Consider the following 24,779-nt stretch of genomic DNA (forward strand, 5'->3'; position numbering starts at 1 on the left):
ATTGTACCAATTTATTTTTCAACTAGCAGAGCATGAGAGTTCCAGTTGCTTTGCATCCTTGCCAAAATTTTGTATCAGCTAAGATTTTGAATATTCTAGTGTATAATGGTATCTCATGGTGGTTTTAACTTGCATTTCTTCAATAACTAATGATTTGGAGTAATTTTTCAGATATTAATTAGCTATTTGAACATCCTCTTTTGAAGTCCCTTTTCAGTTCTTTGGCTCAATTTCTAAATTGGGCTATCTTTCACGTTGATTTGTAGGAGTTCATTGTATAGTTTGAATGATTTTTTGTATTGCAAAGGTATTCTCCCATTCCGTAGTTTGCATTTTCATTCTGTTATGGTATTTTTTGATGAACATAAGTTCTTAATTTCAGTAAAATTTTTTAATTAGAATTTTTTATGTCCCTCTTAAGAAATCTGTTACCTTCTTGAAATTTTATTATTTTACTTTTTATATTTAAGTCTGTGATTGGCTGAAAATTTATTTTCCTCTATGGTCTCAGATAGGGGTCAAGATTCATTTTTTTCCCCATATGGCTATCCTGTTGACTGAGCACCACTTATGAAAAGAACAGCCTTTCACCCACTCAACTGTCGGGACATCTTTGTTACAAAGGGAGTGACCACGTATGTGTGGCTCTTTTTCTGGACTGTTTTATTCCAAGGGCCTGTTCTTTCTATCTTGTGCCAATATTGTACTGTCTTAATTTCTTTCGCTTTATACTTAGTATTGGATAGTTTAAGTTTTCTAACTTTGTTCTTTTTTTAGCATTATCTTGGCCCTTTGCATTTCCTTATACATTTTAGAATCTGCTTGTAAATTTCCACAGATATTTGCTAGAATTTTGATTGGAATTGCATTGAATCTATACATCAATTTTGGAAGGATTAAGTTTTCTGATCCATTGGTGTGGTATTTTTCTATATTTAATTAGGTCTTTAATTTCTCTTAGTAGTGTTTCAAAGTTTTACATATAGAGGTCTTATTCATTTTTCCTAGGAACTTGATGTTTTGAAAACATTGTTCTTAAGTTTGTTGTCGTCTCAGGTGACTACTTTGGAGGAAACAACCCTTGACTGATATATAAATTGTGGTATGTTTAAAAATGAGTCATCTTATTTTAGTTTCATCTTGTAGAAACATCAGTGGAAATTAGAGCATTGTTTTCTTTTAAGGTAGCTGTTGGTGCAAGTAGCAAAAAAAGTTATTCTTGGAGCTTTAGGATTTCAGTAGTTTTATCCTAGTCTAGAAATCTTTTGCACCTATTATTGATCGTTTGTCCATTCATGAATCTTATTACTTTGTTAAATAAAATAAGGCTCTTCTTAGGTTTGTCTCCTGACCTAAGTTCATCTAGAACTTTTCTTGTGCAGTTTTTCTGTTTCAGTTTCAACCGGATATTGTTTTTGTCAAATCCCTATTTTGAAGCCATTTTTATTTTCTGTCTCCTTACCTTTTTGTCATTATAATAATACATGAAGTCCCTGGACCAAAGAGTTCAACATTTAGACATTTTGATTGTTTTTAGGTGTCAGTTTGTTTGCTTGGTCAAATTGTCTCCTCCATTAGAGCAAAGACTCATTTTTTTCTCCTGCTTTATATTCCCCTCTACCATCACTGCTCTGATTGAGTAAATACTTGTTGATTTATAACAGTGTAACACAGATTTGTTCTTACAACAAAGATTTAAGATTGGCTCAGCATCATTCTTGATTAGCTCTCTTTTGTCAGAGTAAAAGGCAGGGGGTGCTGTGTAGGAGAGGAAGAGGAGGCTGGAGGGGATGAGGGGAATGTCTCCAAAATACTCATGCTTTTCAGGTGATTATGATATGCCCATTAGTTGAGAACGATTGTTCTAATGAAAGGTGGCCATAGTTACCATTTATTGAGCTTCATCTATATGCCAGACACTATCCTAGGCTTGAGGGATGCCAAAACACAGACCGCTTTTGAAGAAATCAGTAAAGGCCATGTGACAAGTATAATAATGTATATGTATTTAAGGTGGTACAGTTAGCCCCAAAGGAGGGAGTTCTTAGTTATCACTTGTCATTAGTTAATTTGTTGCTATTTTCTCTCTCATGTGCTACCACCACTTTGGCACCGCTGCCAGCTGGGGTAGATGTGAGAGTGATGGTTTGGAGGGTGCCACTAGGTAGCCCCTTAGGGAGCAGCACTGCCTGATCTTGAACCATAGTTTTTGTTGTTTTAGGTATCTGAAACATCTAATACTGTGTAAGAGTGATGATTTGATTCTCTCCAGTTTAATTCCATGACTGTGTTTCCCCTTTGTTTATCATCATAGTCCATTCAGCAGACAACACAAGAATGGAATTAATCATTCCAGGAGAGCAGCATTTCTACATGAAGGCAGTGAATGCCGCTGAAAGACAGAGGTGGCTGGTTGCTCTGGGGAGCTCCAAAGCCTGTTTGACTGATACTAGGACTAAAAAAGAAAAAGGTAAGTACAGATTTTTCTGTTGTTATGGGAATGTTTTTTTAAACATACATGTAAATTGTCATTTTCACTGGTACTTATTTATCCCAAAGAAATAATCAGAAATGTAGAAGATAATTTACGTACATAGATGTTCATCATAGTAAAAAAAAAATTGTAAAGAATGCAAAAGTTTAAATCTCGGGGAATGGTTCAATAAACTATATGGTGCTTCCATAGGCTGATATATCATTGTAGCCAGTAAAATGTTTATAAGGAATTTTAATGATGTGAGAAAATGCCCCATGTTTAAAGAATTGAAAAACCAGGATTCAGAATTATATATCCATTCATTTGACAGCTCAGGAAAGATATATAAGAATTGGTCCAGTTGTTGCCTTTGAAAAGGGAATTTGTGGGAAGGAGACTCACTTTTCACTGTATACCCTTTGTGCCTTTTGGTTTTACCGTGAACATATATTAGCAATTCAAAAGGACTAAATAACAATCAAAAGCAAAGCAAATAAATTATGGTATTAATTCAATTATATGCAGATATAATATGAAATAACAGTATATCTTGGTATTGAGATTGCAGTTGCTTGGTTTTTCTTTTCTATATATTTTTTGATTTCTCAATGTTTTAGAGCTTGTGTTAATTTTACAATTAAAAACCATAGAATTTATCTAGGTTAGTGAAAGCAACTAAATTATGGATATTGAAAAATGAAGGCTAAGGATCGAATTTATAACAATTTTCAAATACATGAAAGAATATCATAGATAAGAGTATGGCTAAGGGTAGGATAAGAAGGAATGGAAATTTACAATAGCCAAAAGGTAGAAACAACCCAAATGTCCACTGACAGATGAATGGATAAACATAGTATGGTATATATAAAATGGAATATTATTCAGCCTTAAAGAGGAAGGAAATTCTGACACATGCTAGAATTCTTAAAGGTATATGTAAATGGAATATTATTCAGCCTTAAAGAGGAAGGAAATTCTGACACATGCTAGAATATGGATGAATCTTGAAGATATTATGCTAAGTCATTACGCTTGAAGATATGAAATTAGCCAGTCACACAAGGACAAATGTTGTATGATTCCACTTAATATTGGTACCTAGAGTAGTCACATTCGTAGAATCAGAAAGTAGAATGATGATTTCCAGGGGCTAGGAGAAGGGAGAATGGGCAGTTAGTGTTTAATGTGTACAGAGTTTCAGCTGAGGAAGATGAAAAGTTCTGGCAATGGATAGTACTAATGGTTGTACGATAACATGAATGCATTTAATACCATTAAACTATATACTTCAAAATGGTAAAACGGTAATATATTTTACTTCAGTTATAAAGAAGGAATGGACCTAAATTTGGGTCCATTAATTAATTTTGATTAAGTTAAATGGTCAGATAAAGCTGCTCTAGTCCACAAAGTAGTGCTCCTGGCTCAGGAGAGATGGAGAAACACCAGTATCTACTACGTGTATTTTTTTCTTCCTTTGCTTCTTACACCTCTAGTTTAGAAGGTATTGGCAAGTGGCTGAGCTTATGGCTGGATGTTTAGTACAACTGAAGATAGTAAAGAAAAGAAAGTAAGCTCTTAATTTAAAAATTTTGAAAATAATTTAATGTGAAAATGAAGCTATGAAAAGAACAGAAAGAAACAAATGAATATTTATATACAATAGTTTTTACTACATTTAAATATAAAAATGATGTGTGCCAAAATGTACAATAAAGAAAATTGAAAGAAAGCTGACAGATCTTAAAATGAATTTACAGTATACAGGACAGATGAAAGACTGCTAAATTTGGTGTTTAAGAACTTGGCAATTTATATATTATTAAGAGAAAATTCAAATATCAGAACTGGAAAAATGTGTTATGGACAAGAAAAGCCAATTCACAAAAGAGGAAATATAAGCACTCTTCAACTGAAAGATGAATAATGGAATGGAAATATCCTATAAAGATATTCAATGATAATCACCCTGTCTCTGAAATTAATCTACCTAATGATCTCCATGTCAAACATATGACTGCCATTTTTTTTCCATTTGTCTGAAGACATGCAGTTTCCTCAGGGCCTTTGTATCCCATTTCCAAGGTCTCACACCTCTTAAGCTATAGGGATTTATTATCTATTGTCTTACTTTTTAAATGATTCCATTTGGTTGTTTTGCTTCCCAAAATATGAAAATGTTCTAATTGAACGTTTATATATGTTCTTTTCAGAAATAAGTGAAACCAGTGAATCTCTGAAAACCAAAATGTCTGAACTTCGCCTCTACTGTGACCTTCTAATGCAACAAGTTCATACGATCCAAGAATTTGTTCACCATGATGAGAATCATTCATCTCCCAGCATAGAGGTATAACAAAGATGATCCTTTAATGTATGGTTATACTTTGCAGTACACTTGTGGATGAAGTTCTTCCCATAAGATGACAGAGAAGCATTTTCATAATGAGTTATTTTCAGCTATTCTGAGCTCTCCCTACTGTAGACTATCTGGAAATCTCTAAGATCTTCTAGATTATGCCTGTACAAGCATAGTAAAGCAGGAAGCAGCACATTTCTCCAGGGAATCATGGCCTATCTTTGCAGCCAATTGATAATTAGGCTGTTGGAGTGGGGAAGAAGCATTCCGGGATTTGTTCTCCAAGACGACTCTTGAATTCATTGGACAACTGCTATTCTCTTTCTTTTGTAATAAGGTCAGACCTTATTTAATGAGAAGTGATAAAGTAGCTTTATGAAATAACAAAAAAACCCCTCAGAATAGCGAAGTAGGAATCAAAACTCAGATTTGTAGGATCTGGCTATGAATTAGGCTTGCTCTCTGATAAAGTGGGACTAGGAAGCCTTGCTGCTCTCTAGTTGAAAGGCCAGAATGGTTCCCAGTCCCCTTTTGGCTAACTTGAGAGAAGTGACAAGAAGTCCTCCTACCTCTCCTGTGGCCTTTTGTTGGGGAGAAATCTTGTGTGAGGTAGGTTACCTTTGGTTGTAGTAATTCGAACCCTAAGGCTACATACTGTGTCACCACATGCTCTCTGGAGATAGGTGGCCTCACATTTGCTCCAGCAGCTCAAGGACAGTATCAGGGACCTGGGCTTGTTCCATCTGTCCACTCTGCGATTCTTGCTGTGTTAGGTTTCTTCTCTTCATGCCCAAGGCTTCAGGGTGACTGCCATGGCCATACAGAGGCAGGAGGCAGGAGGCAGTAGGGTAGCCAGTGTGGAGATAGATCTTCTCAACTTGCTGTCCTTGGCTTTTATCAGGGAACAAAAATCCTAGAAACTCCCCAGCAGTCTTCTCATCATCTTTTTTTGTCTGGGTCAATGGAAACTAGGAAAAATGAGTATAGGATAAAGGGTCATGGATTAAACCAGTCTGTATTCATCCCCCAAGATCTGGGCGCTTTGCTATAAAAGAAAAAAAAAAGAGGGGAAAAAAAAAAAAAAAGAATAAGGAGTTTCTATTCTACCAAGGAAGAAATGAGAGAATAGGTCTGGAGTAGACATGAATTGTGCCTGCTACTCTGTGGGTATTCCACTGCTGTGATCACCTTCAGAATTTTAATAAGAAATTACTATTTAGGTAGGTTTGTCTGCGATAAACTTTGTATACAATTTTTCAGTATGATGTTTGGTTTAAATGCAAAACTTATTTTTTTATTGGAATCTAATTTCATACATTGTTTTCCTGAGAGATAATTCTTATTCATTCATTGCTTTAATTTTTAAGGTAGTGTATTTTAAATAGATCTGAGCATAACCCAGTAAGGTGTCTATTGGAGACAATTTTTCATTACTTGTTTATAAGATAGTGCATGATTCCACATAAAGTATGTGTGAGTCTGTTCAATTCTTTGTATATAATTTTTCAGAACATGAATGAAGCCTCTTCTCTACTTAGTGCCACATGTAATACGTTCATCACAACGCTTGAGGAATGTGTGAAGATAGCGAATGCCAAGTTTAAACCTGAGATGTTTCAGCTGTCCCATCCGGATCCCTTAGTTTCTCCTGTGTCACCTTCTCCTGTTCAAATGGTTGGAACTTCTTGTTTTCTTTCTAGTAATGTTGCATGTGGTTTTGTTTTTGTTTTTATTTCTAAGGGCAGAATCTGGCAGTGGGAGGGAAATAGTCAACAGATTGAATTTTTTTTTTTTATTGTACTCATATTCCGTATTGGAGCCTCTCATCTGGTAGGCTCAGCATGTGTCAAGATCCCGATCCCCTCCCCTCGGAGGGACTGTGCCATTTACCCCAGTGTTCCAGGAAAATGTTATAATCCTCTGTGGGTGCTAGGGCACAATGAAGGTTGGGGAAAACTGTTCTACTTGGTAAAATCATCACAGAGGAGTGATATTTCACCTACATTAGGATAAAATTGATCAAATCTTTACAGGAGTCGTAAGGGGTTTGAAACAACGTGTTACAGGGGAAACAGTATTTTGTAGTCTGAATGTGCATTTGAACCCTCCAAAAAGGCAAGTTTATTAATCTCTCTTCACCTCCTTTTCTTCATCTATAAAATCAAGTATCTTCCACATCAGAGGGTCACGACAAAGGACCTGACCTGTTTAATGTTAGGTACTTAATGTTAATTTCTTATTTTGTGATCACCGAGCAAGCATTCTGTAGGTGGCAGTGGGCTTTTTGTCCCTTTCAAGCTAATAAACTTGCTCTAGCATTCTCTGGGGGACTCTGAGGCAAGGGAAGGTTTGATGAGACTTCACATTTTTTTCATCAAACTGTTTTCAGGATCCCTATTATAGAAAGAAAAATGCCACCTGGCTACTATTCTAACAATTACCAAAACTTGTTTTTTTGAAGAAAGGGTACAATTTATTCCTAGGTTCTCTTACCCTCCCCAGCAAATTTAGTTATAAGAGATTTAGTAAAGATTATTACCTGAATTTCTTTAGATCATTGTTTTTTAATTAATGTATGATGGACTAATAGTGTCTTCTGAGATAGGTGTACCATGAACATGAGCTTTATGGCCAGATTAGTTTGGGAAGTGCTAGGTTAACTTAAACAAATTCTCTGTCATCTCTGTCATACCTCTTTTATGCTAAAGTGTATTATGAACCCCTGAGAAGGAGAGGCGGCGTGCAGTGTTTCTGAAATTTATTTCACAACTAAACCCTTTTTGTTGATTTTTGAGTAACATCTTACAGGACTGTGGTGTTCAGTAGAATGCAGTTGGACAGCGTTGCTTTTTAGAACAATTATAGACATACTGTGCAATGTTGAATAACATATAGCTGAAAAAAATGATCTTTTGGGGTGGTTATATAGTGCTATGTGTCTGAGATTGATGTTCCAAGGGGTACACTTTTTGGTTGTTTTTTTTTTAGGTGTACTTTATAGAGTCAAACACTATAAAAATGCCTCAAACCCGCCTTGTTTTTGGATTGAACTTCTGAGGAAAATGCCTTCTGTTACAAATGCTCTATAGTCCGAAGAGGTCATATATATATTTTATGTATAAGAAAAGCTATAATAACTCTCTTTTAAACCAAAACCTTTTATCATTGGAAATCCAATAAGTAAATCTAAGAAATATTGGCTAGAGGCTGTTTATTTTTTCTCGCTATGCCATTTTCCTTCATACATAAAGCCATAATTGTGGCTTATGGTAATTAGTTCCGGAGACACGTAACATGGAAAGTAAGATCAGACAATCTTCATAGGAAAATCCTGTGTTTTTAAAAAAATCACATGAGTAAATGAAAAATAAAGTTGAAACATTTGAGAATTCCAAAATTAATCTCATCATTATAACCATTTTATGTAGTCATTTTCCTTGTGTCACTCTTGAGATTAACTTGCATTCAATTATATTTCAAATCACCATGGAAGTTCAGACAATTTTGAACTCTGATCCACAGATTGAGTTATCACTGTGGTACGGATGTCAGTGGGTGAGTAATCCTAAAGAAAGTGATTTATATTAAAGGAAGTGTTGGTGTCCAGTTGCATCTTAATGTCAATCATATTAGATGTCCTTGGACTACAAACTAGATGGATCATAAATGTTATCATTTCAATTGGAATTTCTCAGAGCAACTGGTGGTTCACATTACAAATGTAGAAAGCATGCATGTAATACAAATATTAGACTTGAACCTGTAAGACTCTTCAGCCCTGTATGTAAAAGCAACCATCCTTATCCTTTAGCATAAACTTTGTTTTTCTGCTACCTTGTTAAATATTGAAATGATCTGTTTTACTTGACTGGCTCTTTCTATTTTTTTCTTTTCTTTTTTTTTTGGTGGTTCTAAATTATGCTTAGCATTTGTCGTATTTATTAATGCTCTTAGTTAAATTTTACTTATTTATATTTTAAATGTATGTTTTAGAAATGTATTTGAGGTGTAGAATTCTTCTGAGTTCTTTAAAGACTTGAATTATTCATGCCATCTTCCATGAAAACCACACTTTAGAACATCTGTGTAACAAATACCTGAATAATGAATGGTAAAGGGAAGCTATGCTACCAGACTCTAATCCTGCTTTTTAAAAAAAGCAAGGGCGAGAGACACATTAATTAGAACATTTTTTGGCTTGCTACATATACCTTTTTAGCACAAATATTGTGATTTTTGGGGGACTATTTCAGTATACTGTTTTTTATATTTTTATACACGTACAAACATGATATAAAATACAGAATTTAGTTTTTGGTATTGAGAAAAGAATACGGCGTGTTTTTAGCATGTGCTGAGAAAGATTACAATTAATAGTTATTAGATAGAAAGCTTGACATTATGCTAATAATATTACTTGAGTCCATAAGAAATAAATTTTTTGGCCAGCCATCTTTTTCTCTGAATAAAGATATTAGAGCTTCATTATTCTACTTGACTAATGGATTATGCTCATTTTCTTTTAAATTTCTAGATGAAGCGTTCTGTCAGCCACCCTGGTTCTTACAGTTCAGAGAGGTAAAATAACCTTTTTTTACAATTAAATTCTCTCAAAATTATACCTATGTAGGGAATTTTTTGGGCCTTTAACATAGTGCCATGGAATGTGAACTCTATATGGGCAGAGTCTGGTTCTGATTTGCTCTGCATTTTTATCTTTTAGTATAGGGCCTAGCACCAGTAGATAGTGAGTAAATTAAAAAATGAATGAATAAACCAGCAAGGTAATCACCTTGACAGCTATTGTACCTTTTTTAGATGTTTGAAATTATATCAGATGATGGTTAATAGGAATCCATTTGTGATGTATCAGGGCTCCATTAGGCCTGACCTCTGAACAAGTAGAATATTACTGAAATAGAACTTCGGGCATAAAAATAGTTCCTCTTCATTTAAAGAGATGTCATTTAAAACTCCAGATAAGTTAAGGGTATTTCAATTGTTTAAGGCCTTAAAATTTAATGCTTTTTATTTAATTTGCAGGAATAGCCACTCTGTAAGAGAACCAGTGTCTACACTTCACCGATTCTCCCAGCGACGCCGAAGAACTTACTCAGATACAGACTCTTATAGTGATATTCCTCTGGAAGACCCTGATAGTAAGTTAGATGGGGTCTGTCTGTTTCTTTGGCCTATTCAGCAAAATTGCTGTGGGACTCTGTAATTGTTAAAATGAAGGATACTGACAAGTGAACACTGTACTTGGCCCTTGGATTAATTCCTTAATTCCAAGCTAAGCAAACAGTATATAATCAGCAGAAGTTTGTATATCCTCTTACAGACACCTTCTTTGTTATTAATTAGAGAGTGCTAAGTATCTCTGTAAATACCATATCGTATCTATATCAATTTGCCTATCTATGTGTATCAAACACCAAAATCTTTTACTCCCACTACATTTTGGTAATCATTTAGTAATTTTCTACTCCCACTACATTCACATTTAAAAAATATTTTAGAAGAATAAATTGTAGGTAGGAGTTAGGGCAAGTTCTAAGAAAAAATAAAAAATAAGAAAAAATAAAGGCAAGTTCTAGGTTCAAAGGAAAAAAATCAGCATTCTTAAATAATATGAAATGGCCAAGGAAAGCAATTCTTTCTTGTGGCGGAAGTGAATTACAGTTGCATTTATTCTTGTACCTTTTTCTCCCTTACTATTTAAAGAGGTAGCATAATGTGATTGAGTACTTTAGGAAAGATTTTGTGATTTATGTTAAATTTTAATTATTTTTCTCTTCAGAGAAAACTTTGAAAGTGTGTTAGAATATCTAATTAGACATTAGCGACCATGATTTTCAGTGAACCCAATATGGTCTCATTATTACAACTCCATTAATAGAGACTTTTGCTTTTCAGAGTCTTTACTGTTGCCCATGAAACATGCGGGATAGAAATTACATACAGTTTCCAATTAAGGAACATATTATGTTCTAACAGCTTATTTGTAAGTCAGTTGTGTGAATACCCATTTTATTTCTCTTATGGAAATGACATGACAAATGGTGGTTAGATTCTTTAGACTGTCTAGAAAAGCCCAGTTAATTCATCATAGGGCTAAAATGGGATGCAACAATGGTGTTGGATTAGAATGTAGAGTTCTTGAAGATGGTGGAGATTCTAAAAGGGACTGCTGGCCATTTTCAGATCTTTAGATGATGATATTTCTTATGCCTTTTATTTATTTATTTATTTTACAAAACTAATAATCTTTATTCATAGAGGACTACTCTGTGCTCATTACCATTTTGAATTTAAGTTGAGACAATGGTTAAAGACATGAAGAGAGGAAAGGTGTGAGGGTGAGAAGGGGAAGGGAGAAACAAACTTTCCTGGGCTAATTTAGTACAACTTGGAATAGATAGGAAAAGAAGAGGGGGTTAAGGAGGTATTAGGTATGGGGGAAAAAGTGTTACCTGAGGCAGATAGTATATGCATTCTGATTTACCTTATTCTTTCAGTTCTTTATATATGACTCTTTTAATCCACAGCTCAGGAAAGAGTTCTGTATGCTGCTTGATACTTTTCTCTAGATGCCACTTATTTTTTTCTTGAACATTTTCCTTTATGATAGCTAAGTTAAATTTTTTTAAAGCTAGCCATTTTCATTAACTCTTCTGTTTTAGGCACTGTGGTCCTAAATTTTTGAAGATAGTTTTCACATACGATCTAAGTGTAAATGCTTTATTCCATTTAGTATTCCCCAATTAAGCTGTTAAAGGGTTTAACAAAACTAGTTACATATATGTGCATGTACACACCCACACACATATATCTTAATTATATGCACTTATATACATACATATATACTTATATACATATATATACTTATATACATACATATATACTTATATACATATATATATATTTATATACATACATATATACTTATATACATACATATATCTTAATTCTCTAGAACTTTTAAAATTGGTAACTAACTATAGGCCAGGTCAGAAGTTTTATCCCTAGATAACCTTCTGTTTATCCTAAAGTTTAGTGTATCAGTTGACAAAGCAGAGACTGAATTAGTTTTCTTTCTTAGAAAGTATATGTTTTGCAATTGAAAGTCTTAGCTGAAAGTCTTTATCCCAAAATATTCTTTTCCTTGAGAGATGCAGGTGCTATTTTTTATTAACTAGATTAAAAAAAAAATATATATATATATATATATATATATATATATATATATAAAAGTAATAGATGGTCATGTTAAATTCAAATGGTTTGTACTTATAAAAGTGCAACTAGCTGCTTTGGAACAGAACCATGCCAATGTGATTAGCTGTGTTCACTTGCAGCTGCAGTGATAGTTTTGTTGCATTCCAGATAGAAATATGTGATGTTTCAGTGTGAGGTACCTTGTCAGCTTTGCTCAGAAAGTCTGATTATGAAAATAGCAAGACCTGAGTTAGTCCTGGTCCTGTTACCAATTGTGTGATCTTGCATTAGGCATGTAACCTGTTTTGGGTCTTGATTTCTTTGCCTAGAAAGGAAGAATTCTAACAGCATTAAAACAATCAGATTGAGAAAGCAATAGGCAATTAAGAAAGACTTAAGTTCCATTCAGCAAATATTTATTTATTGACTGCTCATTATGTGCCAACCATGGTTCTATTAATGAACAAAATAAATATTTCTACTTTAGGTAGTTTCGTAATTTATCTCATGAATTCTGAAGTTTCTCCTTATGACTGCTAATAGTAGAAAAGTTAGATTTTTCTCTGTTAAACAAACAATCAAAAAATTAGCAGGAAGCTAAAGGAATTTCATCTCCCTGAATAGGAAACTTAAGATGTTCTTTCACAGAGGATTGCAGTTAATAATGATAGGATGCTTAACCTTTTAATCAATTTTTTAATAGGACCTGTTCACTGTTCAAGAAATACACTTAATGGAGATTTGGCATCAGCAACCATTCCTGAAGAAAGCAGACTTATGGCCAAAAAAAAATCTGAATTGGAAGATCCTCTTCCATCCTTCTCTTCTTGAGGAAACGGAAGTGTCCAACTTCCTCTAAGTATTGCTATGCAAAAGCTGCTGTAATTAAACTATGTTATAGGGAGTAGTTTTTCCCTTAGGAAAAAGATTTCTCTGCACTTTATAGAATATTGTAAAACAAACAAACAAACAAACAAACAAAACAACCCACATACCTTTGAAGTGTATTTTATCTTTATATAGTTTATTTGCAAGAGTATTTTCCTAATAACTTCACAGTATGAATGTGCATCTTTTTTCTTTTTAAACAAATGATGGTGTAACATTTTGACATCCATAAGGACAAATGTAGATATTTTTCTAAAAAACTGTGAGGGACTGACAGCTTTGTCAGTGTGTATTGTAGCTTATAAACATGAAATCTTATAAAAATAAGGTTTCAGTTTGACAGAAGTGTAATATATGTAGCTTGTGCCATGGACCAAATGGTCACTTTACCCTAGCTGAAAATGAGTTACGATAGCAGCTTGATGGTGATTGTACTGTATTCCTTTAAGCAAAAAGGAAACATTTAGTATTCTAAATATTTTTAGCCCAAATACCATGACCTCGAGGATTATTTTACAAACCAGACTATGCCGTCCTTCATATGTGAAGTTGACACTACTGATTTGTCAGTACCAAAATGTTGGGTTAAAGTATTTAATTTTTATTTATTTATTTTTCTGTTGCATCAGAAAAATTACCTACCAAATTTAAGATGTGTATACATTATTTACGCTGTTCTAGAAAAAAAGAGGTTAATGCTGTAGTGACCTTGCTCACGTCCACAAGAGAAATAAATGACTTTCAATGGAAGAGGATTTTAGTGCTTTTTTCCTAAAATAGACATTAAGCTGCTGTTGTAACGTATTAATGTTTGCAGCTCTTTAGACTATCTGGAGACATTTTTGATTTATGAATATTTATATGAAAAAGGAATTCTGTCAAGGTGACTGCTTTACATCACTCGAGAGTGGCATTATTTAATTAAAGAACAAATACCTTTTTTTTTGGTAGTGCCTGTCCATACCTATTGTCAGTGTTTGCCTTGTAAACTGTTTTTTAAAATTCACTTTGGAGTGAAGGTTTTGTCCAAGGTCTTGGATGAGGAGCACTTTAAAACAAACTGGTTTGGTGTTTTTAAGTTAATCATGTGTTTAATAAATATGTGGTTTTTGCATTCAAATTTATCATATAATACATTGTATTTTTTACATTTATTGATATTCTGTCTTTATTAAGTGCTAATAGTATTCTTTATTGCTTTGTTTTGTTTGTATAGTCAGACCTCATAGTGAACATACAAATGAGGCATATTTTTAGTTTTATTGCCTATGAGCTTAGAATAGTGTGGCTTATTTCACTTTAAATTTCTCTTTTAAGTTTATGTGGGAATTTTTTTTTTAGTCAATATTTGTATTTACTAAAATAAATCTGTAATTATAGGCTTTCTCCCCTAAGTTTAAAATGGACATATACAATCTGTAATCATTAATATACATTTAGATAAACTGTATGCTACTTAAAGTATTTGATTTTAAATAGCTTACAGGTCATTAGACTATATCAAGTGGAATCTTATTCTCATCTGTTTGTACTTCATATGTCTAGTTTGAGAAAAAAATGTTTGATAATGTAGTAAGTTTCGTGTTGAGTGAGTAATCATTTTTAGCTTTTTTTTTAATAGTAAGAATTTGCATAGTGATGACCATGGAGGTCAAGGTGCTACTGATAGGGAGTTTTTCTGGTAGGGTTTTTTTTGTTTTGTTTTGTTTTGTTTTTAACTAATAGGTTTATAATGAAAACACTGTAACAAGATTTTGAACTCATAGAAGATAAATCCATTAGATTGCTTTATCCAAAAAGCTGAATTCCTGACCAGTTTTCTATAAATATTTAAAAAAAAAAAAATATCATTTCTGGTTCATATCATTTTTTCCCCTTGAAACAGGTGCTTTGAACTGGTTTGTTATATTCCTAAGTATGGCTTTTATTGTGACTTAAAGCCACTTTTTTTCCTTTAGAACCAATATATTTGCAAAGTCATTTTTTTAAGGGAATATAAATGTATCTTGAATCACATCTAGATCTTGATCAGTGAATGGGTAGCACGAAGCAATCTATAAAGCTTCAGGGAAACTTGCATTTTGAGGAGCCCTGTATATTTTCAAGTGTGCTTGACTTTTCTGAATTTTAAGAAAAAGATGAACCAAATAAGAACAATTATGTAAGAATTTTAGCCTGTCGGGATTTTTTATAATGTATAATTATTGGTTGTTTCTGTTTTGCTTTGTCTAAGCCATGGGATTATTGAGAAATTTGGAGACTCTTGGTATATCAGTGATTGTCTAAGCAAAAGCAGTGCTTGCTTTTCAAGTACCTGGTTTCTATTGTATGGGAACCTCAGGCCTTTGTGATTAAAGTGACTTTGATGAGAACTCTTTTTTAAATGGACCAAATTCAAACTTTTTTATATTATGTTGAATTATTGTGTTATCTGCAATCAGGACAAGTCCAGAAATGGATGCTGTTGATTCAACTTTAATTCCAAGATAAGAGATAAAGTATCTTCATTTTCACAGTTGCCATGAAAGCTTTGACCCTGAATTATTTTGCTTATTACATTTAGTGTTTGGAATCATCACAAGATCTCAGGAAATGTATCCTTGTACTATGTTGATATTATACTACTGTTTATACTATCCCGTATACATTATAATACCATTAATTTGGATTCTACCAGTTCTTTACTTTCATTAAATGAAGTGCCTCTGGGTCTGTCTTTTGAGCCTTGCTATTGCCACTTGGTGCAGAGGGAGTGTCCTGGCCTCAAAGAAAGCCTGGTTAGACTACAATAGTTCCATTTAGGAGGTCTCTCTTTTAATAGCCCCAGTGGGTAAGTAAATTGTAGCCGGTACTTAGGCTCCTTTTTATGTCTTTCCGGTTTCCCAATCTTCCTTTCTTTGAATTCATACCGAATTTGTAAGTTTAAATTATTTTCAATTTAGCTTTATTTTTACTAAAGTAATTCATGCATATAGTTAAAAAAAAAATCAAATAGAACTAGAAGGCTTATAATAAAAAAGAGTACCTTTCTTTTCCCCCTGCTTAGCACCTTCAGCTCTTAGTGGTTGGTTGTAGTATTTATCTTTCTATTTGAAAATAGTTATATTATTTTTCTTGATTTATCAACTTTAGAAATGATTCTTGAATTCTTATGGCAGGGAGGATTTACTTATATTCCTATCTCCCTATCCCTCTCAATATAGATTAATCACAACTTTTTGTTAAATCAGTAGATAATAAAAGTAGTTCACTCATGAACCCAATGGTTCATAAACTATCATTTCCTTTGTACTGGAATCTTATTTTTCTCAAAATTAATAATTGCTTGGTTTTGATTCTTTTTTTATGTACTTATCACAGTGTTTACCCAAAAGCTTAAATGCTCAAAAACGTCAGATAATCTATCCATTTCGCTTTCTTATTTTTTTGTCCTTTGGGGACATTTCTTCCACAGTTTGAAGGATCTTTTACTGTTTGGACTATTGCTGTCCAGGCTTGCGCACAGCTTGGTGGTCATTTTGGGACCCCCTTCTTTTTGAGTCTCTGTTGTATCTCCTGTTTATTGGATCTTAATGACTTCCTCTTTCTTTATTCAGTGCCCTTTTTTGCCAAAGTATATCTACCATGAAAACTTCCTAGGAAAAGGTGCATGAGCAGTAAAGATTCTGAGACTTTACAGTTCTGAAAATATCTTTATTCTTGATTGATTGGTAGTTTGGAGTCTGTTGAAAATAATTTTCCCTTACAATTTTAAATGCCATGCTCCATTGTCTTATAGCATTCATTATTCCTGTGAAAATTCTGATACTGTTTTTTTACATGGGGTCTGTTTTTACACTCTGGAAGCTTTTAGTAGTTTCTTTTCACCCCTGGCACCCCCGACACTTCATGACGATGTGTGGGTTTTCATTCATTCATGTTGATGGGTACTCGACTTGGTGGAGTCTGTCAATTTGTAGACTTGTCCACTTCAATTCTGGGAAATTTTTTGTGTTACCTTTTTGATAATTTTCTCTCCTCCATTTTCTTCATTCTTTCTTTCTAGAATTGCTGTTGTTTGAATGTTGGACTTCACAGATTGATCCTCTAATTTAAAAAACCTTTCTAGTTGCTCCTTAAGTTGTATTTGTTCTTTTTGTTATCCTCTGGCTCTTCCTTTGATTTTGTTTTTTAGCTATATGAAAATATGAAATTTTCATATTTCACATTTTTTCATAGTCCTCAATTCTTATTTTATAGCCTCAATGTCTTCTCGTTATCCCTGAGGATGCTTACCAGTTTTTTTCTTATGCGTGTCCTGTTCATTGCATTGTTTCTCTTTTTTTCCATGTTCTCATTTTCTGTTTATTTGTTGTGGACTATGTCTTTCATTCTGAAGGCTTTCATAGAAAATTAGGTCGTTCATTCATATTAAGGATAAGGTACCAAAAAATTAATTTCATAGATCTTTGTGTATAGGCCATGTTTATCAGTTTTCTGAAGGGCCATCAGGCAGAGAATTGGCCTTTTTGTGGAGTCCCCTAATTTCCAGTGGAAGTGTATTCTTTGGAAGTATTCAGTTTCTCTAGAAAGAACTCTTAGGTTCTGGCAGCTGGGTAGAAGAACAGGGCTGAGGATACCATAGTTTGTATGGTGGCTTTTACTTAATCTCCCTATTTTCAGTCTCTCATGCCCTGCCCCACCCGCCCCAGTCTTCCTCTGTGGTTCGCGACTCTCGGGTTCAGTTTCTCCTGTGGAGGGAAGTTGGGGCTCGGTGGGCTGTCTGCTGTGGAGGGTGAGGAGAGAACCTGGCATCCAGTTGCTCTTTATACAGACTTTTCGTCCTAATTTCAACCCTGTATCTCACTCCCTTTTTCTACAATAGGTGGTGTTTCCCAATCTTGAACTTGTTAGGGGTTTGGTAAGGTGTATTTTTAGGTACTTAGGCTTTAACTGCCTCTACTTTGCTAGGTTAGTTATTATACTTCCTCCTGATTTTTATTTGTATAAATCTGTTGAAATCTAATGGCTTTGTAATCTGTTCTCTTTGTCTTTGTCGATTAATACCATTTATATTCCCTTAATGCCTTTTGGTGGAGTTTGGGAGCTCTAGAAAATAAATACATGGGTCAGTCTATCATATTCAACTGGGAGTCTAGATTTAAATTCTAATAGTGTGCAGAAAACAAAATTTCTTTAGTATTCTATAATTCTACTCTGTAATGCTTTTCAATATGGTTTTACTCTACTGCCTACCTCATAGAACTACTATGAGGATTAGAAGAATCAGTACCTAAAAAGCACATAGAATAGTGCCTGGCATATAGTATGCATTAAATAAATTAGTTATTATTAATATTGTTATTACCATTATTATTACCACTATCACTCTTAATTCAGTAATCCACTTAGACTTGAATGAAAGTGTTTTCACCATAGGAAGAATTGCTGATACATGGGGAAATCTGGTATCTGATAATATCGACCCTACGTTTAACTAGACTTCACATGAAATTTTCAGGTGTTAAATTTTATCTAAGACACAGTAAAGCCTTAAAAAATACAATCGGTAATAGTCTAAAAGTTTTTAAAAGTATATAATAACAATTTTAATGTGGTTTTAAGCTTTATTGGTATTGTGTTTTTATCATCTAAATATGAAGTATAGAGAATAAAATTGTGAAGATGATGTTTATTATGCCCTACCTATAGCCAGTAGATGTAATACTCTGATATATAGAGAAGAGGAATAGAGATATAGTGGACTGTAATCACTACATCTATGACCTTCTTGTGAGTGGCTGTATACTTTTCAGAAAATGTGAATTTATATAAAGCAAAATGCCTACATTTGTTCACTTGTTTTAAAAATCTTCTTTGTATCTGGATTGAGGTTACGATAACACAAAATTCTAATTCTTAGAGGTGAAGTGGGAGGAGGTGATCCCACTACTCTTTTTATGGACAGTGAGATGCACATTTTGAGGAAGGGGATTTTTATTTTTCTGGAGATGTACATTCTCCCTCACTAGAGTCCCATGGTGGTGAGAAATGGCTGTAAATACCAGTACAGATGAGAAATATCAGTACAGATGAGATGAGAAATTTTTCTATAAAAAGAATGGCCGGTTGCTTAGTGTGAATAAACTTCTATGCAAATTATCAGGATAACTTTGGCAGTACAGATGAAACTGGTAGACACGGTTAGGGTAGGTAAAACAGTGCCTGCTGTTAGTGTGATGCTGGCATTTTGTTGTCTAGATGTGAATATTACTGTCCTCTCACTGTTTGCTTTGATGTTTCATCTCCAGAGCTTTGATGTCTACATCTTGGAGCCCTTATGCTGCCTCTTCTCTAAATGCGGTGACTAAACTATATATTTTCACAGGATGGAATTTGCCTTTTCTGTCCCATAATGTGCTTTCCCTCAAAACAACTTTTGTTGGTCTCTTTGATAATAAAACATTTGGAACACTTTCCATGGGCCAGTTGCTTCACCTCATTTTAACCTCATAACAAGATATTAAAGAGATACTAAAGTACAAGAACACAAGAGCAACCAAAATGCACAGAACCAGGATTAACGCATATGTGATTGATTAGAATAAGGAATATTTTATTACTATATCTTAAAATACTAAGTCTTTAAGTGATCCATTTAGTATTTCAGTTCTGGACTAGTATCAATTGCTGAATAATTGAGTGTGACTTTAATCACAAAACCCAAGATTCGTGGCAGGGTGTATTAAGTTTTGATTAATTGAAATAGGTAAATCAAATGAACTAATGTACGAGGATATTAACACATTAAGCAATTCCTTTGACATCAGTGAGGGGTAATATATTCAGAATATCTGAGATGAATAAAATGTATGCCCCTGTAGCGAATTTCCTCCTTAGTTTTATTCTGTCAGAGTGAGAGGAGGATGCTGTTGATATTCTTAGTTCTTTGAAAAGTTTGTCACAAAGACTGTTTACCCACTTCAATCTCAATACCAGGTTTGGTAGCACGGACATAGCAACAAAGGAGAGAATTGTGTCACGAGGGATTCATAGCTACTACGAGCTAGACTTACGCATTCTTTTCTTTCCCAACCTCTCTTGATATTAGTAGGCAGAAATAATCATTTTGGATGAGATGTAGCAGTTTAGGAATAAAGAAAGTTATGTGCAATGAAAAAGGTGTTCTGGGAAAACTCTTCAGTCCCACTCAGTGCCATCATCTTTCTCTCTACACTCTGGACTTTAATTCTGGGAGGGCTGGGTTATTTCCCACCCTTCCTCTTATTTTTTAAAAGCAATACCTGAAGATACTCTTTATTAAATGATCATTTAGACAATATGAATAAAGTGAAAGTTCACCTTGACACTCTCACTTCCTGGGATAACCACTCTTTTCTGGTGTATATCCTTCTAGACCTTTTCCTTGTGCATTGACTTTTATTTTATGTAGGTGTACATTTCACTTGTTCAGAGTAGCTCATCAATAACAAGATGATTAAACAGTGGCACATCTATATGATGCAGCTGGTAAGGAAGGAGAGGAGTCTATATATATTTACAAGTATTTTTCATATGTTACAATAGAATGATTCTGATGACTTCTGCCATTATTGACCTGACAGGCATTCCAGCTCTTATTTTCTTTTTAATCTTTCTATGCAAAGAAATGTAAATTGATTGCTTTTTCTAGATGGCTAGAATGAGACAATCCTAGAGGGTCTAGTACTTTTCTTTAATCGTGTGTGTGAGTATATGTGCATGCTGGTCTGTGTGTATAGTTTCTTGATTGTAGACAATGCAACTTGGAATCATTTTGTTTTGAGATAATAGCTTTATATTTAGTTTTAAAACTGATTTTACAAGTTTAGCTACAAAGGATAAAACAAGTTTTCTGCAGAAGTTACCATGACTTGGTCAAAAAAGAGTTGTGGTTTTTTTTGTTTGTTTGGCAGCAACCAAAAGTATGGCCTAGAGCTTGTGGGTTGAGCATCCAGATTTCGGTCAGGGAATGTATACCTGATTAAAAACCTTCATTTGACACATTTATATGGTACATTAGTAAACAATAATACCTTCTAAGTATTACCACCAAAATCAGACTCGATACTTGAATTATATAGGAAATTTCTATACTCTGTCCTTGTCCTCTGGTATTTGTGGTTGCCTGGGGTTGCTAGGTTATCCAAGTGTTTCAGCTTGCCTTCAGAATTGGCAGACCCAGAAGACTGTCTGGGGCCCCTTGCCATGATGCCCCATCTTGGCTGAGGCCTTAGAATACAAGTCATTACAACTCCTATTTGTTTCTTAGTAATTTTTTGGTTTGTTTTCCTGTTTTGCACGGGTTGGCCAGAGAGAAATGTGTGGCAATAAATACTTGTGATTTAGCATCGTGACCATGGATGACGTATTGTCTTTTGTGTTTTTTTCCTTCAGTACCAACTGATTAGTTAGTGTGGCTTCCAGGGATTCTGAGTTTGAGGCTAGATCATCAGAGAGTGACCTTCCTACTTAGTTAATGATGTCTGCCGTGGGCTTTATGGGAGGGTGTGAGAAATGGTGGCAAGGATATTCTGTCATCCAGAATATAAGGCAATGATTATGGCTGACTTTGCATAACTTTGCTACATGCACTCACAAAGTGGAACAACTCATAATTGATTCCCTGTTTTCAGTTTCCACTATTATATTAGGATGAACTTAATCATACATATATTTCTTAAATGGAAACAAAAATAGCCCATCATCTCTGTTCAGCCTAAGTGTATATGTGTACATATGTAACAAACACTGTTTACTTACTAGCAGTGCCTTTGTGAATTGGAAGACATTTGCAACCTTGACATGGTGCTGCGGGGGTGGGGGGAAATAACAACAGTGCCATACTTAAAAAAAAAAAAATTTAAAAAGTATGAGTTTAGCCAAGTGAAATTCAATAGCATACTTTTTATGTTTAGATCACCCTTAGCCCTCACTTGAGAGAAGAGTTTTAATTCATCTGAAGTTTTGCTAAAGTAGCAAACTTTCTAGATGAGTTGCCCTCCTTTCTCCTTGCTGTGTTTTGTGAATCAAGCCACCTTGGCTACACAGTGTCTTTGAATATGGCTTGAATCATGAAGGGTGGCAAAATGTAGGGTGACTTTTTGGCCTCAAAACAGTTTCTTTTTTGGGACACGTGGCTTCCTCTGCTATCACGTTTGCATCTGTCACTTCTAGATCTAACTTCTATAGGTGTTTTTCTTTTGGGAAGTATGAAGGGAGTGATTATAATTTTAGATGTTTTTTTTAATAGTTCAAGTCCTTTACTGGCTTGATCTAGAGAAAATAAAAGACTCACTATGAGTCTTTGAAAACCCCTCCGGTTTTCAAGTTCTCTGTGTTATTTCAATCATTTTTATATGCTCTGAAGAAATCATAGTTGCATGTTATAAAAATCATGGTTGAATGTTAAAAGTAAGTTTCTAAGAGCTTTCCAATATTATCCATAATTAACCAGAGTAAATTATATGAATTTTCCCCATTTTTATACTTTTACTTTGTTTTATTACTTTTTAATCTTTTTTCCATTTCGATTGATGATTATTGTGTCCCCCCCCAAATAGCCTCTTCAATATCTCTACATTTGGTAGACTATTTTAGAAAAGAAAAAGAAACACTTTGGAAAGGTGGTGAGTTCAAGGGGGCATTTAATTTAGGATTGCTTATATGTTTATTCACCTTTTAAAAAAATCTTCGTTCTGTCAATATTCATTGACCACTTACTAAGTGCTATGTCGCTAGTATTCATCTTTGTTTTCTAATTCTTGAGTGCACTTAATACTCAGTGCTTTATTTTTAATAGTTTAGATAAATTGAATATCTAACTATCATTGGCTTTCCTAAATTGTCACCATTTAGTTGAATAGTATATTTATTATTCACATTTGTACCCCAACTATTAGTTTAACCTTAACCTAAATGAGCAAGCATTAGAAAATATCATGATTGTTTTAAAATAGCTTTATCTTTGTGGATATAAATATTATTGAAAACATAAACACATGGTTTTTTTGCCTTTTAAATATTTATTTTTGCTTAGTCATAACTAATACATATAATGGTTCTTGCAGCAAGAATTTGTGGGTGTTTAAGTGAACAGTTTGTAACTTTTAGAAGTTAAATGAATTGGAAATACTGAGAGAGAAAAGCTAGTCTCTAAATAAACTTAGTAACCTAATAGCAAATGTGGCTTTAGATTGACATAACTAAGCACTTCAATTTTGAAACATTTTCAGAATAGGATTTTTATTCCCAGGGAAAAAATAAACTTCATTTTAAAATATATGTGTACTTATTTTGTGAGTATTCTTTTTTCTCTTCCAAATTCCAAAAGGTGTACTCTATATTTTTGTTATGAAAATTCTGCTTGTTTAAAGTATTGTAGCAATTTTATAATTCAATAAAACTGAGCCGTGTCACCAGTGTGGGGAAAAATGTTTAATAAATTTGCCATGTCTCTAAGAAAAATTTAAGTACGGCATGTTTTGAAAGTTTAAGGAAGGATAACCCTTAGTTTTAAAAAAAATATATGGTAACTGGTTTGCATACACTTAAATGTAAAGTCTGCTTGACTAAATTAAAGTTAGTGCCTTGAGGTGAGAAAAGATAGAATATAGAACTTTTAAATGAAAACATTAAGTGGGTCACTGTATTTGACTAGGTCAGGGCTTCTCCACCTTGGATGCACAATGGAAACCACCCCCCACCCCCCACCCCAGGGAGCAGTTCAACTTCCTAATGCCTAGGATGACTCAGAGCAGAATCTCGGGGTGAGACCCAGTCATCTGTATTTCTTTAAAGCTGCCGGGAATTCCATGGGTTGCCAAGGTTGGGAAGCAATGAATTAGGAGTAGGTGGAAACTCCCACTCCTGATCGTTGTATTTAAGAAAAGGGATGTGTATATATAACATTAAAGTTTGGGGCCATCATCTCACAGCCTGAAAGGCTAAACATTTTTCTAGGTCCTTAGTGGTATGGTCCAAAGATCAGCAGCATCAGTTTTATTTGGAGTCTCGTTAGAAATACAAAATATCAGGCCCTCCCCCGAGATCTGCTAAACCAGATTCTGCGTTTGAAGAAGACCCCTGAGTGATTCCTCTGCACTTTAAGGTTTGAGAAGCACTGTTGGAGGTGGCAGTAAGGTAAATATCGATCTTGATCCACCTGTCTTCTCTCCGGTTTTCTGTCCTAAGTGAGTCGTGACATTTTCACACAGGGCTGGAAACAGTGGTTTTCTGATCTGAAGCACATACGAAGGGAATGACTACCACTATCACCATTACCACCAAAACCTACTCTCCTGATATGGGGAAAGACAAAAGACCTAAAAGAATGGTCACTGCGCTGAAGGCTCTTTCCATTCTTTTTCACAGCTGCCCTTTGTTTTAAGGAAGAATAAAACGTATAGTCCTGGCAAGGATACTTCCTCAGACGTGCCCTTACTTTGAGAATTCTTCTTTAAAAGAGAGAGATTTTCCTTTAAGTAAGACATTTACTCATCCTAGTCTCAAACTGAAATGAATGAGATGGAAGCCTGCCGGTTCTCTGGAATGCATATCCAGCATCCAGCTCCCAGAAGCCTCCCTCCCCGTTGGGGCAGTCCCTAACATTAAAAATATTCTGGGAACACGGCTGGCTTCCCTCTGTCTCCGCACCACCACAAACCAGGCAGATTGTTCTGTCAGGATACCTCCTTCCTGGAACGTTAGGTTTTTTTCTGTTTTTCTTTAGAGCCGATAACATCGTTTACAGGAAGCTTTTGATTCTCCCACCTACTGGCTGTTTGCACAACATGCTGGGTCAGACAAAGCACCCTA

At 34.4% G+C, this 24,779-nt stretch overlaps 1 protein-coding gene across 1 annotated transcript in view; it reads left to right on the plus strand.

The window, feature by feature from the left end:
- The window catches only part of PLEKHA3 (pleckstrin homology domain containing A3), a 28,350-nt gene extending 6,446 nt beyond the window's left edge, over positions 1-21,904 (plus strand). The window contains exons 3-8 of the mRNA XM_039855353.1: positions 2,315-2,470; positions 4,693-4,829; positions 6,348-6,512; positions 9,373-9,416; positions 9,882-9,997; positions 12,760-21,904. Of these exons, the coding sequence (XP_039711287.1) occupies positions 2,315-2,470; positions 4,693-4,829; positions 6,348-6,512; positions 9,373-9,416; positions 9,882-9,997; positions 12,760-12,887 (746 nt within the window). The 3' untranslated portion in view covers positions 12,888-21,904. The remainder of the gene's footprint in view (positions 1-2,314; positions 2,471-4,692; positions 4,830-6,347; positions 6,513-9,372; positions 9,417-9,881; positions 9,998-12,759) is intronic.
- The last annotated feature ends 2,875 nt before the right edge of the window (positions 21,905-24,779 follow it).

Source organism: Pteropus medius, unplaced genomic scaffold, assembly GCF_902729225.1.
Source record: "Pteropus medius unplaced genomic scaffold, Ma_sr-lr_union100, whole genome shotgun sequence".
In the NCBI taxonomy this organism is placed as follows: domain Eukaryota; kingdom Metazoa; phylum Chordata; class Mammalia; order Chiroptera; family Pteropodidae; genus Pteropus; species Pteropus medius.